The sequence below is a fragment of the Peromyscus leucopus genome, chromosome 20, assembly GCF_004664715.2.
Source record: "Peromyscus leucopus breed LL Stock chromosome 20, UCI_PerLeu_2.1, whole genome shotgun sequence".
Lineage (NCBI taxonomy): Eukaryota > Metazoa > Chordata > Mammalia > Rodentia > Cricetidae > Peromyscus > Peromyscus leucopus.
In genome coordinates, this window is record NC_051080.1 from 20,474,789 (window position 1) to 20,490,764 (window position 15,976).

The 15,976-nt window shown below is 50.2% G+C and overlaps 1 protein-coding gene across 1 annotated transcript in view; it reads left to right on the plus strand.

Annotated features, from left to right (window-relative positions):
* The window catches only part of Efcab6 (EF-hand calcium binding domain 6), a 191,116-nt gene that overhangs the window by 38,918 nt on the left and 136,222 nt on the right, over positions 1 to 15,976 (plus strand). The window contains exon 6 of the mRNA XM_037197495.1: positions 3,208 to 3,274. Within this exon, the coding sequence (XP_037053390.1) occupies positions 3,208 to 3,274 (67 nt within the window). The remainder of the gene's footprint in view (positions 1 to 3,207; positions 3,275 to 15,976) is intronic.

The window sequence follows — 15,976 nt, forward strand, 5'->3', positions numbered from 1 at the left end:
GCCTGTGAGAGCTGCTTAACTTCCAATCACTGGGCTGTAGCAGAATAACAGCTCAAGTCCCTGCTGTGGTGCAGGTCAGACTTACTGTGGCCACAGCACGTCCCCCCTGGAAAGACGTTGTGGAGGACACCTTTATTCCAGGTCACACTCCATGCCATCGGCCATGTTGAGGAAAGACTATTCAGTAATGGCCTACATCTCCCTCTCTTCTGCCCTGGCCACCTTAACTATACAAGAACCAACCACATGTAAAAATTGCCACAGGTGTTCTTGGTGTGCCATGGCAAGCTGACTAAAGTGGAGGCCGAAGGAAGAGTGCAAGGGGTATTTTTCCTATAGGTGTAATTATAACCCAGATGTTTAAGCTTTTGCTACATTCAAGATGGGGGATTGCCGTCTCCAGGGTGGAGGAGCTTGTGCTCTCTGTAATATGGATAGCGTCACTATTCATCCTTTAGAAACACCCATGGAGTGATTTACTAAAAGAGAAATTAACTTTCTCTTTCTTCTGGTGTGTTTATGGGGTTGGAGATATTGGGGGGGGGGGGCAGCCAGAACCATGCCCATGCTAGGCAAGCTCTTCCCTGAGCTACCTGCCCAGCCAAAATGAGCCAGTGTGCCCACTGTGATTTGCTTCTGGTGGGCACATAGGACCCCTTTACATATGGGCTGCACAAATAGCCCTCTATGCAGTGGCAGATCCACAGGGCACTGGCACTGTGCTGACTGGATGGTGTAATAGTCTTCCATGTATAACACCATGCAGATCTCGGTGAAGTTTAAAAAGCTTTCTGAGCTCTACCTTTGAAGACTCACCACAGAGTTCTGAAGAAGTTTCTGGAGTATAATCATTAGATGGAAGCTGAATTCCCTACCAGAGAACAGGCCTTACGGTGTGACATTGCTTCCCTAGGCTGGCTACCAGGATTCAGATGGATAAAGCAGACAGCAGTAGCCGAGCACGGATTCAAAGAGAACATGTACGCTGGTTCCAGGCAGGCAGCCCTGCCACAGAAGAACTGAAGAACAAAGGCTGTGAGCTGAGAGAAGTAGGGCTTGCAGGGGAGGTAGGCTGTTTGCCTCAAAAAGGCAAGCGATCAGATCCATCAGGAGAAGGGCCGGTGTGGAAGAAAGGAAGCCCTGATTACGGCTGTGTCTTGAACTTGAAAGCCTCCAAGGCCAGTTCAGTCTGGGCAGGTGTGGTGGAGCCAGCACTGGGGAGTGAGGAAGGAGGATATGAGTTGAAGCTAGGGAAATGAGAAACATGTTACAAAATCAAGATTCAGGGCCAAGATGCTGACTCACCAATATAGAAGAGAAAAAAAAAATGATCAGGGTCGCGAAGGTCTGAGATTTTTAGGAACAAAACAAGGAACATCGTGAAACTGAGTAAACAGAAGGAGGATTGGCTGTGCAAATGTTCATAGCATTTCTGTGCATTCAATAAAAGGTTTGGAGTCAAAATCCAGGCAGGAGACAGAGTGGCCTAAGTTGGAGTTCTCCGACAAGAGGCTAGGGGCATTAACTCTACACCCCGAAGTGTGACGTCTGCACATGGTGAGGGCAGCTGACAGACGACAGAAGCAAATGTTCAACTTCCAGACAGGGAAAAAGAAAATGATTTAAAAAAAAAAAATACCCAATCTAAAAGGGAAGAAAGGAGAGAAAAATCTAGAACAAGTGGTAAAAGGAACGAACATGAGGCAGATCCTCAGCTCAACCCCGCGTACGTGTGCGCTCTGCATTCTGTACAGGCTGGATATTCAGTTAAAGGATAGAGACCGCAGACTAGGAAACCCAGCTCTGGGCTTTTGAAAACGAAGATGCCTTCGGTAAAAGGATAAAAATGCTTGAGGGGAGAAGATGGAAAGACTCTCCCTACAGAGAGTCGGAGTAACTGCTGGTTAAAGGAAATGTATGTTATTACACTTAAACATTTAATTAGTGTAAACATTTTACTTAAAAGACAAAGATTGACAAGTTGGAGCTAGAGAAAAATGTAGGCCTAGGCACACAGAATGGTGAAAAGTGAGAGGATTTATCAATTCTTATTCTGTAACTCCTAAGTGTGTGCTGTGAACCGTGTTTTCCATTGACTGGACATGCCACCCAAACAGCGTTAAGCGTATGTTAACACAGAGTCGGGATGCTGACCCGTCCTGTCTGTAACTTGGGCACAGAACTGAACTGCACTCAGCACTGGCTTCTTAAAGTGAAGTGAGCTGCTCCAAGAGCTTCATGCCCCTTAGTTAAAAGTCCAGATTGCTTCTTAAGGCTCACAACACCCCCTCTGTCTCTAAACTCCCCATGTGGATCTCTAATCCTTTGATCCAGCTCCAGCCACTTAATGCTGACTCTTGTGTGCTGAGCACCTGCCCCTGGGGCTGCCTGTTGTTGCCTGTCCCCTTTGTGTGGCCTGAAGAGCTGTGCTGTCCTTTAGTTCAAGGGTCACGTGACACCCAAGCAGAAGCCTCTTATTACCCTCACCCCAAAGATGACCCATTGCCCCACCTTCAACTTCCCTCATTCACTATTATCTCTCCCTGGCGCCCATCAGCACACCACTCCCTTGTTTCTTTCTGTCTGTTGCTGACTCTAGTTGGGGTGGTGTCCTGCTCACCCCTCCAGCCTAGCCTGGCTGTGTGGGAGGTGATGGAGAAGCGGCCTGGAGGAGAGGAGCCCACGCTCTGCCTCTTCCGTTCCCTGCTCCGCACCCGACCCCACCCATCAGTCTTAAAGCTCCGAGGCTTGGTAGCCACACAGATCCTGCAGACCTCAGGAGAGCTGGGGGAAGAGCAGGTGGAGCCAGTCAGGTGACACAGGCTCACAATGGCCCGGAAGTCCTTTACCAAGAGGCTCCCGGTGTCAGATAGGACCTGGAATCCACCATAGTCAGGATGGAGTACAACAGTACTTAGCCCACCGAGTCTCTACATCGGATGACCCCTGGTCCAGAACAGTGCTGTGGGCTTGGATGGAGTGAGGCTTGGTGTCCGTCAAGTCCCCACACTCCCTGAAGACAAGGAAATACTGTATTTCCTTTTACTGATAAGGAAAGTGGGGTCCAGGGAAGCTCACGTTCCTGAAACTCGTAGCACTTTAAAAGAGGTGATTCAGAAAGACTTTGACACAGAGCTGTACAGGTCCAGCGCCAACATCTGTCGGAGGGGAAATATTAACAAAAATTGTTTTTCTTTTACTTTCAAGGGGCAATGGGAACGAGATAGATCACAACCGGACACTCAAAGAACTTGAAACCCAACTCACCGACAAGGTAATAGAGATTTTAAAAGATGCTTTCCTCCCCACCCTGTGAGCCCAGGCAGGTGGCCCTTGTGAGGGCTCCTACTCGTGTGAGCTCTGTGAAAGAAGGCACGAGCTCTGGCGCCCGGCCTGCCCCTCAGCAGCTCTCGCCAATGACGTTGTCTTTTGTGTTAACTTGGGACATGTGTCAGCAGCTGCCTGTCCTGTTTCTGTGTCAGACTTGAGCTAGTTTCTCGTCAGAACGAGGAGGCAACTGCTCCCGAGCAGTAAATGCCAGTCCTGGGCAGCATGGGGAAAGTAACCAGTCCAGTGCCCAAGCAAGAGGCGTTGCAGTGAGGAGTCACTTAGCCCTGGGAGCGACTGTGTGTGTTTCGATGAGATTTTGTGGTTCTGCCACTTGGTTAGGTCTCACCATGCCTGGGTGGGGGTGGGGATGCCATTCCAGCCTTGGAACTGAGACGTCTTTTTAAAATGCATCAGAGCCTGTCAGTTCTCCATGAACAGTTTGAGAATCGTGGCTTAAATTACTCGATTCAATATGTTGGTTTGAAATTGGACGCATTTTCTTTCTTTTTTGAACTCTTCTGAGACTTCCATACATTTCAAACTCAAAAATAACTCAGAGGGCCACAAAACGTTTGCTTCCAGTTCCCCGGCTTGTCCCATCCACACCGGAAGAATCGTGCAACTGATCATTTCAGAGCATTGCAGGTCCCCACACCTGAGTCACATGGTTGGTATGAGTTGGAGCTCTGGTCCTGACTGTGGTGTAGCCCATGGATTATTCTGTAGAAACACTCTGTGCTAGGGGGAATTGTTTTGGCCGTGTCTTTTATTTGTCTCTGCATAAGATATATTCATCACAGAACATTCCTGGGAAAGCCGGCCGTTTGGGATGGTCCTCCCCATCCCGGCAGCCTAAGTATCATCATGGATGGATAGGGTATTACAGAGTTCACAGGGAGTGGACATGGGTGGGTATTGTCAATATCAAGAGCTAAGCCCTTCCCATCCTGTGCTCACATCTGAAAGGGGGCATCCCTGCTCTCCAACCTTTGATTTAAGGCCCCTTTTTCAGCCTAGCTTCCTCCCCGTGGAAGCTGCCCGTGAGTGAGTCTAAGCCACGGTCGGTTCATGTGAGGATGGGGCCATGAAAGGCTGGGCAGCACACTCCATTGCAGGAGGCACTGGGTCTGCTTGGCCAGCTTTTTCCACCAATATAAGCCGAAGCCCCAGTCCTATCTACAACCCTGACTACGCCAACCAAAACTGGCCTCAGACCTCACCATTGCCTGATGCCCCTCTTAGGGGGCTGCCATCTTCCAGCCGGGTGGCCTCAGGCAAAGTCCTTGGTACTGAGTTTATTCATGTGTCAGGTCAGACAACGGTGCCCACCAGGAAGGGTGTGTGTGTGATTAAAAACATCCAAGAGGAAGCCAGGCAGCTTGGAGTCGGGACTAGCTGCTAGCTACAGCTTCTTTCTGAGGGCAGGTAGAGCCCCAGAAAAACCACATAAAAACATCTCTTCCACTGTGTACCCCACACAGGGCCACCCCACTGAGCAGACACGGGCTGCCCACCCCTCGGTCCTTTTGGGGTTCCCTGGATCCTGGTCGTGGTTACATAATGATGCTAGAGGCTAAGAAGGTGGCCGAGGGGTTAGCGAAGTTAGGCGTTTTCTGTGCCTCCCTTCCAGGGCTGGGAGAGAGTTAGTTTGGAATGAAAGAAAGCACATTCATTGTTGGTTTTAACTACAGGTACACATGGCTTATTAGAGCCAAGAACACATGCACATGCCTCTGAATTTGGAGGTTAGATTTACTCATGTGCATATGAATTAGCCTTCTGAAAGTAGCACACGATAACTGGGCAGACTAGCTGGCCCCAGGACTGGCGTTCCCTCATTTTTCCATGGTGAAGCTGGTCTGACAGCTGGTTTATCAGCCTCTGCCTTCTGACTCAGACTTTCCAAGGTGTGTTCGTGGTCACCCTCATTATCCCGTGAACCTCTGGGCATTGGAGCCTTTCCTTCATCTGTCAGCCAGAGCATAGACTGGGCTGGATGACTCCCAGGACCTGTCTCAATTCAGTGACTTTGCTGTGTGGCTTTGGGTGGAGAGGTACCCCTTCCACAGGACCCACCTTCATTAGTCAAGGGCATTCTCAGGGCAGCCTCAGAAGATCCTACCTAGTCTTGGCTCAAGTTCAGTCAACACGAAGGTCCAGTCTACTCACCCTGAGTCCTGTCTGGACCTCACACACTATCTTAGCCCTGCCTTCATTGTGGTCACAAAGAAACCCTTTGGGTGTGTGTTCCTGGGCCTCTACTGGATCTCTCTGGCAATCAGTTTCCCTGTACTTGAAAACTAGGCACAGTAGGTTCTAGAGAGTTACAAGCACCCTGGCTGTTTCCTGGGGAGGTGGGCCTTGCCCAGGGTTTCCATTGCTCTGGTTTCCTGTATCCATGGTAAGATTCACCATGGCACTGTACCTAAAAGAGGAGTAATGTCAGTGGAGACCCTGCCTAAGGTAGCTAGCTGCTGAACGGATGTGTGTTCCCTGTCTCTGATGAATAGAGAGGCTGGTTCTCCATGCCAAACCCGTAAGCTGACACTAGGTGGCGCTTTCTTGGCCACACAGATGAGTAATGTTCTTCCAGGTGAGGGCCAGGAGCTCTGCTTTAGCCGGGGGAAGAGCATGGGAGAGAGAGGAGAGACAAAGGGAGGGGAGGAGAGGGAACTGAGTCAAGACTGGCCAGCCTCCCCTCTCTGGCCTCTTGAGCTTCCCCTCTTCAGGGGTGACACCAGACACTTCAGAGCCATTTCCCCCGTTCTTCCAAGGAGTTGCCCTAAAGCAAGGTGTGCAGGTGAGTTTTAAACTGCATCTTGCCGCAACCTAGAATCACATGGGAAGAGAGTCTTAAGAATTACCTAGACTAGTTTGGCCTGCGGGCATGTCTATCAAGGGTGGTCTTGAGTGTTAATTGAGGTGGAAAGACCCACCCAGAATGTAGGCTGTTCCATGGGTTGGGTCCCCAACTGGGTAAGAGTGAAGAAAGGAAGCCGAGCATGAGCAGCAAGCAAGGATGTGTCTAGTCTCTGCTCTTGACTGTGGATGTGATATGACCAGCTTCTTGAGTTCCTGCCTTGACTTCCCTGACTGTGATCTGGGATGGTGAGCTAACGGACTCTTCTTCTTTTTTTTTCCTTTGTTTTTTTCCTTTTTCTTTTCTTCCTTCCTTCCTTCCTTCTTTTCTTTTCTTTTTTTTGAGACAGGGTTTCTTTGTGTAGCTTTGCACTTTTCACTCTGTGGCCTGCCTCTGCCCCCCAAGTGCTGGGATTAAAGGCGTGCAACACCATCACCTGGCTGAGACTCTTCTTAAGTGGCTTTTGGTCAGGGCATTTTATCACAGCAACAGAAAAGACATTAGGACATACAGGGAAACTTCTCCGCATGCCTCACAGCTGTGGCCTGGGAAGGAACAGGTCCCTGCCAGCAGCCTGAACCAGCTCTGTGTGCCCTCTCATGTAGTGGCCGGGTTCTCTCCTGTAAATCAGGTGGCTACCCAGGAAAACCTCAGCCGAAGAGTAAAGGGCAGGCTTGCTGGGAAGGAGGAGAGAGGGGATGGATTGGGGCCTGACTGTTGGTTTTCTTCTGGACACTAATCAGTGTGTGACTTTTGCCCGCTCTAGTCACAGTGGCAGTGTGCTGAGTGCTCACTAGGATTCTTCTAGGAGCTTCTTTGTATTGAACCTGTTGCCAGAGATTCTCACAGGGCAGGACCACTCTCATCCCATACTAATATGGGGGAAACTGAGGAAGGGGTGAGTAGCCTGGCTGTGGGTACAAAGCTGTGGGTAGAGAAGCCCCAGCTCCAGCCTCCTTGTTATCACCCTGAACTACTCTGCTTTCTGGGTCTCTCAGGAAAGGTGCTGTGACTGATTTTTACATTCAACAAACACGCACTTGGTCATGCCCATAGTTAGGTATCTGTGAGTTCGAGGCCAGCCACAGAGTGAAAAGAAAAGAGAAAAGAAAAGAACAAAGGAAAAAAAAGAAGAAGAGTCTGTTAGCTCACCATCCCAGATCACAGTCAGGGAAGTCAAGGCAGGAACTCAAGAAGCTGGTCATATCACATCCACCGTCAAGAGCATAGATGGTCACTCTCCATCTGAGAGTAGCCTCAGTTGCTTCTACCAGAGTCGTAAACAAGGCTGTTCTGACCACGAGGTCACTGTCTGTCTGTGGAGCAGCCACTTTCCCTACCCTTTCCCTGGCATCCGGCCCTTTCACTCTCCCTCCCACCCTTGTAGCCTATGCCCAGCTCTTGTCTACCTTGCGGGTCTCAGCTCCATCTTAGGGTGCTGGATAAGTCCAAGACCTCAGACTTAGTCAGTTCACTAAGTTTTTGAAGTCAGGACTCCGGTCGGATAAAAAGGGATCAAAGTGAAATGTCAGTGCCTGGTCCAGCCAGTGCATCGGTCTTTGCCCTGCTTTGCATTTGTGGACTCCCACATAAGGTGCAGTAGGAACCGAAGAGGCTGAGAAAGGAGGAACACCTCACCCTCTGTTGGGTGGGGAGCACTGAGAGCCACGTACAAAGGATGGCTGAGAAGTCCCAAGTGGTTCCACCTTGCACAGGAGTTCGGGCACACAGTGAGCACGGCCAGGAGCCCCGGCCCTTCTCAATCTGCCACACACAGTGCTGAACCAGAGACTGGAATTCAAGCATATGTCATTCAGTTAAGGAGGCATAAAAGGAGAAACCACCAAAGACCCAGGCTGTTGAGTTTCTCCAAGTTAAAGAAACTCTCAGAAGAAGAGAGGGCTCCAGGGCATGGGCACTTGTGGTGCCGGAACATCTGGTCGACCCAGTCAGCTGTGACTAGCATGTCTGTTGGACACTGAGTGATCCCACACAGCGTTGATGGGATTACCCTGGTGCCTGAGAGTTGTAGGATGCAGCCGGCATCATTTCAGAAGTAATTGGTGAATCATTCAAGTGAACTGCCTGCTTGCTTTGTGCTGCCTCAGTGGAAGACACAAGCGTGAGGGGTAGGCTGTCTTTCCTAGACAGGTGAGCTTTATTTTAAAGAGGCATTTACAAAGTTATATTTAGGACTGGCGAGATCGCTCAGCTTGTGATGCGGTTACCTTGCAAGCTTGAGGACCTGAGATCAGCCCCCAGCATCCATGTAACATTGGGTTGATTGGAACATATGTTTGTAATTCCAGTGCTGGGTAGGTGAAGGTTCATCTCTACAGCTTACTGGTCAACCAACCTAGCCTGTTTATGAGCTTCAGGTACCAGTGAGAGATCTGTCTCAAAAATGACTGGCTTCTGAGGAAGGATACCTGAGATTGACTCTTGGCCTCCATGTGTACATCCACATGCCTGCACGCATACCATATCATCATGGACACACACACACACACACACACACACACACACACACACACACACACACACATGCCATGTCAAGCTGAAACTGAGGTCATTTGCTAAACCCACAGGCTTCTGGCCCCTGCTTAACCGGGCCCATCCTCCAGCTCCTGCTTCCTTGGCCCCTCTGGAGCTCTCAGTATTAATCGCCTGCTACGGCAGGTATTTGAACACATCTCCTCTTTCATCTGAAGAAAATATTAGCATATCGCAGAGCTGTTGGGACAGATTGTATCTGAGGCACTTCTTCCTCCCCGCAGAAAAGCCCATCAATCATAACCGAATATAGTGATTAATAATGTCACAGCTTCCTCCACGTGCCTCCGTGCAGCTAAATGCAGAGCGGTGCTTCCATGTTCATCTCACACCACAAAACAACCACTTGCCATTCTACTGGAAAATCATACTGAAAGTACTGCTAGCCCAGAAGCTATTTTTGGTTGATCTATTATTAATTTACTGAAGCTTCGTGAGGAAACCGTATCAAGGACTCAATTGGAATTTATAGTTATCTCAGGCTAAGTTTATCTTTTTGACTTTTAAGCTATGTATCCTACATATGGCAAACCAGTAGCACAAACAAAGGGGGATAGTCGAGTGTTGGCACAGAGTAGGGAACCGGGCAGCCTGAGTGGGCATCTGAACCCCCATGTTGAGTGGCCCTGAGCAAGCTGGTCTCTTCCCGAGACTGTTGCTCACCCAGGAAACTAGGAAATGGCGTCATTGGGTTGTGCTTCTGTGTGAGAATAGATAAAAGAGCTCACCATGCGCCAGGCTCATAGAGATGGCTAAAAAGTTAGGAAACATTTGCATGTAGAAGGAACACCAAGAGTAGGTGAGAGGTGAAGTGATGGCATGTGGTTTAAAGCCACGGGAGAGGGGGAGCAGGCCCTGCACTGATGGAACCCACATTTACCTCTGTGACGGTACCAGCCTCACAGGTGTCCGGAGAAGCGTCACTTCTGGTCCATCTTGCTCAGCCATCCATTCCTGGCCATCTGGTCCCTTCTCTTAGTCTTTGACACTGTGTGCTATGTGAGAGCCATTTTCTGTTGGAGCGACGAAGGAGCTCTCTTCAGGCTGCAGGGGAGGATGCCCATGGGTTTTGTTGCCCACAGAGAGCACATGGTAATCCTAAATCTACCCTGAGCACACTGAGCTGGGAAAGCCTTTGTCTCCCCCCTTTAACCCTCCTAGACAATTTTCTTCCTGGAAAGTTGTTCCAGGTAACGTCCCCAAATCCCACCCTAGGCTGTCCTGCCTTCCTCCTGTCTGCTCACTGACTCTGGGACTAAGAAGCACAGGGTCTTAGTCCCTGTTCGATTGCTGTGAAGAGACACCATGACCACAGCAATGCTTATAAAAGGAAGCACTGAATTGGGGCTCACTTACAGTATCAGAGGCTCAGTCCATCATCATCATATAGGGAGCATGGTGCTGGAGAGTGGCTGAGACCTTACATCCTGATCCACGAGCTGAAAGAGGCAGTGAGAATCTGAGCCTGACAAGAGCTATGGAAACCTCAAGCTCCACCCCCCCCCCCACACTTCCTCCAACAAGGCTACACCTCCTAATCCTTATAATCTTATCAAAGAGTTCCTCCACTCCTTGATGACTAAGAACTCAAATATGTGAGTTATGGGGACCATTCTTATTCAAACCACTACAATAATCAGATGAGCTCTGTATGGCCCATTTTTTTTCTCTTAAACGTTTTATTTTTATTTGACGTGTTTGTTTTGCCTTCATATATATCTGTGTGCCACATGCATGTCTGGTACCCATGGAGCCAGATGATCCTTTGTAACTGAAGTTTCTTTCCTTCTTTCTTTTCTTTTTTCTTTTTGTTTTTTGTTTTTTGAGACAGGGTTTCTCCATCTAACAGCTCTGGCTATCCTTGAACTCACTTTGTAGACCAGGCTGGCCTTGGACTCACAGAGATCCCCTGCCTCTGCCTCCCAGTGCTAGTATTAGAAGTATGCAGTTGTAAGCTGTCCTGTGAGTGAGTGCTGGGAATCACCCTGGTCCTCTGGAGGAAGAGCAACAGTGCTCTTTCCCACCAAGCCATCCCTCCATCCCTCCATCCCTCCATCCCTCCATCCCTCCATCCCTTCAGGAGCATTTCTGAGATGCTATCTGAGACCGTGCCTTCGACGCTCAACCTTCTGACAAGTGTTCGTTTGCTTCTTTATGAGTGGACGACGTATGTCTCATGGCTGTGGCACCTTCTCTGTGGCACTCAGCTTCCTTGGACAGCTCCTGGGCTCCTGGCACCTGACACACACTCAGCAGATGCCGACTAGATGCTGCGGTTATAGAGAACAGCTCACATCACTTGGTCAGGGACCATTGATGCTGAAGGCAGATGAGGTTCAAGTTCAGACATGGCTAGCTTTTCAGGCAAGGTGAGAATGGCTTGGGAGCTGTGTTGGGCACAGAGGAGACAGGGTTGGGTGTAGAGAGAAGACGCGCCTGTGGCTGCTCTGAGGTCGCTGTGATCTCAAGGCAAATGAGACAGGTCTCTTTCAAAAGCGAGGCCAGGGAAAAAGAAGTCACTGAAGGCCAGATGTCAACTCTAATGCCTGGGACAGGAAGGGGCCCCGTTGAAGGTCTCTGGTGTGAGGGCATGGCCCTCGGGGGAGAGGTGTAAAGGTGTGGCTGTGTGCAGTATTATGGGGGAACCTTGCAGGGGACCAAATGGAATTGGGATGCCTATGAGAGGCCTTTGAAGCTATGGACCATGTTTTCTTATTGGGCTGTATCTGCTGAGTGTGTGCTGGTGTATGGGGACCAGGTAGTGACAGGTGATGCAAGACTAACACTTGATCCTTGTTCCCCCGACGTGTAAAATCGATGCAGGAACACAGCCCTGGTAGAGGATGGTGGTCTGTTTTGGGTTTTGGCTTTTTTTTTTTTTTTGAGCTTATAATGTAACTACATCATTTCCCCCTTCTCTCTCCTCCCTCCAAGCCCTCCCATATGCTTCTTGCTCTCTTTCAAATTCATGGCCTCTTTTTTCATTAATTGTTGTTACATACATAAATACATACACGCATATAAAACACACACATGCGCATGCACACGCACACGCACACACACATATCTCCAAATGTGTAAGTACACCTTGCTAAGTCTGTGTATTATTTGTTCATGTATTTCCAGGGCTGGCCATGTGGAATGACTGGATGATCACTTGGTGTGCTCTTCCCTGGAGAAGACCATTGCTCCTCTCTCAGCATTCCTTAGCGGCCTGTAGTTCTTCGTGGAGGGTTGAGGCCCTGGGAGCTTTCCCCGCTCCACGTTAGCATGTTTATTGGTGTTGTCCTTGTTCAGTTCATGTTTCTACCGTTATGTGGGTGAAACTTCATGGGTGTAGCTTCTGATATTCCAGGGAGAGACCATCTCCTAGCAACCTCTACAGTCCTCTGCTCTGACAGTCCCGCCCCGTTTCGGTAATGTTCCCCGGAGTCTTGGGTGCAGGTGCTGTTTTGTGGAGCTGTGCTCCGCGGTGCTGCACTTTCGATTGGTTGTGGTTTTCTGTGGTGATCGCTGTCTCTTGCAGACAGAAATTTCCCTGATGAGGGGTGCTATTCTATTTCTCACTGGTCACCACAGCACCTTGAATGAGAAAATTTAATTTTGAATAAGTCAATGTCAGTTGCTATGTGGAAGCCAGATGAAGGACATGGATGTTGGGCCTTGTGGGTTCATCAGAGGAGGAAGGGCCATGACCATCGAATGCCTTAGAGCACAGTGGATGGCAGGCTGAGCCTGGCCTGAAGAAGAGCAAGACTCCAGGGGCCTGTGTTTACCACACACTCCTCAGTCTGAGCAGTCAGAAGGGAGGAAGGCAGAGTGGAGTGTGAAGACATTACCTGGAACAGTTTTCCAGGACTAAAGTGTCCAGGGGCTGAAGGGAGAAGATGAGGCTCTCCTGGCTCAGTGTGCCCTGAGTGAACCTAGGCTCTCGCCCAAGCTGTGCTGTGCCACACGCTCTTCTCCGTCTCACCTGCCCAGCTCCCCATGCTGGATGTGGGGCTCCATCTTGCCTCTCCTTCCCTTCACTCTCCACATCCAGCTGTCACTAGGTCCATGGACTCGGTCCCCTGAGTCTGCCACATCTTCCTTCTTCTGGGTTCATGGAGACACGGACAAAGTGCAGCTCAGGAGCTGCTGCAGAGACGCCAGGCATCACTGCAGAGAGCCAGGTATCACTGCAGAGAGCCAGGCATCACTGCAGAGCCAGGCATCACTGCAAGAGCCAGGCATCACTGCAGAGAGGACCCGAGGCCATCACTGCAGAGAGCCAGGCATCACTGCAGAGAGCCAGGCATCACTGCAGAGAGCCAGGCATCACTGCAGAGAGCCAGGCATCACTGCAGAGCCAGGCATCACTGCAGAGCCAGGCATCACTGCAGAGCCAGGCATCACTGCAGAGCCAGGCATCACTGCAGAGACCAGCATCATGCAGAGCCAGGCATCACTGCAGAGAGCCAGGCATCACTGCAGAGCCAGGCATCACTGCAGAGAGCCAGGCATCACTGCAGAGCCACAGGGCATCACTGCAGAGAGCACACGCGAGGCATCACTGCAGAGAGCCAGGCATCACTGCAGAGCCAGGCATCACTGCAGAGACCCAGGCATCACTGCAGAGCCAGGCATCACTGCAGAGCCAGGCATCACTGCAGAGACCCAGGCATTGCCAGGGCATCATTCTTGTTCTCTCTGTGTTGCCCGGGAACTGGCAGGCAGAGGAACTGTCTGGGACATGGCAAGGGAGACAATAGGGCTTGTCCTTGTCTGTTTTGGACAGGATTCTGGGCTTCTCATATTCAGGAGCTCAGGTCTTGACAGTACCCAGTGCTGGGCCCATCAGAAAACTTTTCCCAAGCAGCCCCCTTGGGTGTGCTTGCCTACTTCTGAGCAAGGCCTTCTCCAATGACATGCAGCCAAGAGTGGGTGCCAGGTAGGGGTGGCAGCCCAGTCTTCCCTGCTGTGAGGCTGTGTCCTGAATGAGCTGGGGTCTCTGCCTGAGTAGAGATACTGTCCTGAATGTAGGCTGCGTGAGAAAGAGAGCCAGGCATGGTGGTGCATGCCTTTAATGCCAAGGCTCGGGAGGCAGAGGCAGGGGGAATTGCTCTAAGTGCAAGGTCAGCTCTATGTTGTAACTTCCAAGCCTGCCGAAGGTTACATAATGAGACTATATTTTAGCAACAATAACAATAACAACAACAACAGCAAAAACCTTTTAAAAGAAGAGAAGGAAGAAAGAGAAAGAAAAGAGAGACAGGGAAGAGGAGACCTGGCACCCTTGAGTCCTTGGTAGACATGCATGGGCTTCTTGTCATGGGTCTCCTAAGTTTTGTGTTGGGTGAGCATCTTAACAAACAACGAAAATGAACTGTAGGCTTTGTGTGTGTCCACAGAGTACACAGCAGCAAGCCTCCCTCTTTATTTCCCCGTGGGGACGCCGGAACCAGGTTTTTGTTCCATCACAGGAACTGCATCTTCTGGGTCTCTTGCATTTGAGTTTCTCTTTTTGTCTGCCCTCTTTTCTCCATTTCCGTGGATCCCATTCAGATGTCTTTTTATGTAAGCTTGTTCAGTTTGGGTAGAGTCAGGGTATGCATATGCTCAATAAATAAATGCAACGTCTTGTGCCCACGGGTGTGTGGGGGGTGTGTGGGGATGAGCGCGAGTGAAGAGAGCCCAGGGGCTCTCAGGCAGACAGGCAGGGAGGCAAGGGCTTTGTTAGAGGTGAGCGATGCCTGGCCGCCACTCCCCCACACGTCCCCGAGTTGAGAGTCTGTGTTTATGAGGCTCTGAATGCAGTCTAATTTTTTCCTATCTGGTTTGGCTCATCTCTACCAGCTGGTAAATAGGAAATGTTCACGGTAGGAAGCCAATACTCCTCAGAGTGTAAACAGATGGAATCGATATAAAGTGACAAGTCAGACTGCGTTGCTGAGAACGTGGAGCCAAAACTCAGAACATAACCGTCAAGCGCCTACTCCGTTCCAGTTCATTTAGCCCCGAGTAGTGCTTCATATCTGCACAGCTGTGTTGTTCTTTTCTCCCCCTTCCTTTCTTCTGGGTTGATAATGACAATTTCAAAGAAAAACTTTAATTAAAGATTTTATACAAAATAGCCAAAAGTAGAATAATAAGGAAAATGAGCATTGATGTGTTTATTGTAAGAGGGATCCTTTTTTTTTTTTTTGCGGTCTCATTTCAAAATGTTCACTTGTTCAATTTGAAACGAGTTTGGTGGCGGTGACAGAAAGGTGGCAGACGGACAGCAGTGGCTGCCGAGCACTCTCTTGTACACCGCAGGGAGCCAAGAGAGGGGCAGGAGCTGCTCCCCACCCTGGGGCTCCGTCTGCAGGCTGCCTCCCCCATCTCTCTCTCTCTCTCTCTCTCTCCTCTCTCTCTCTCTCTCTCTCTCTCTCTCTCTCTCTCCTCTCTGTCTCCCCCTTTGTGTGTGTGTGTGTGTGTGTGTGCCACACTTCTTTGTATGCAGCTCTTGACCCCCTTCTGTCGGAACTCGGCGGGAAGAGATGGCTCCAAGAGAGAGACCTGTTGGCCAGTAGGTCAAAGATCGGGGAAGTTTTGCTCCGGCAAGAGCCTCCCCATAGCCAGGCTGGTAGAGTGAGTCTAGGATCCAGAGAGGAAAGTTTCTGCTCTCTGCCTCTTCGAAGTCTGGGTGCTTATAGCCAGGCGTGATGGCATGTGCTGGTAAACCCAGTCCTGGCCAGACAGAGGCAGGCGGCTCCTTCAGGCCCATCGACTGGCCAGCCCCAGGCCAGGGAGACCCTTTCTCAAAACCCAAGGTAAATGACTCCTGAGGAATGACACCTGAGGTGATTCTTGTCCGCTGGCCTCCCTATACCTGTGCATGTACATGTACCTGCACACACACACACACACACACACACACACACACACATCTAGGTAGCTGTATTTATTTGGGCTTGCGGCTTTCCTTCCCAGAGCTCATACTGTGTACAAAGCATTTGGAACAAAGCCCCGCAGAGTAATAACGAGTAATAACGCATCCACTGCAGGCAGTTTACGGAGCTGTCTGAGCTCAGTGGGGGACAAATAGGAAGCAGTTGGATTTTCCTCCTCACACTGCTCTGCAGGCCCACACAGATCTCCCCTCTTGGTCGCTGAGGGATGCCTTTGGTGGGTCTCCTGGTTTTCTGGTCACATGTAGATGTAAACCAGGCCAGTGCAGGCCTGAGGGTCAGAGGTCTCTGTGATATAGCA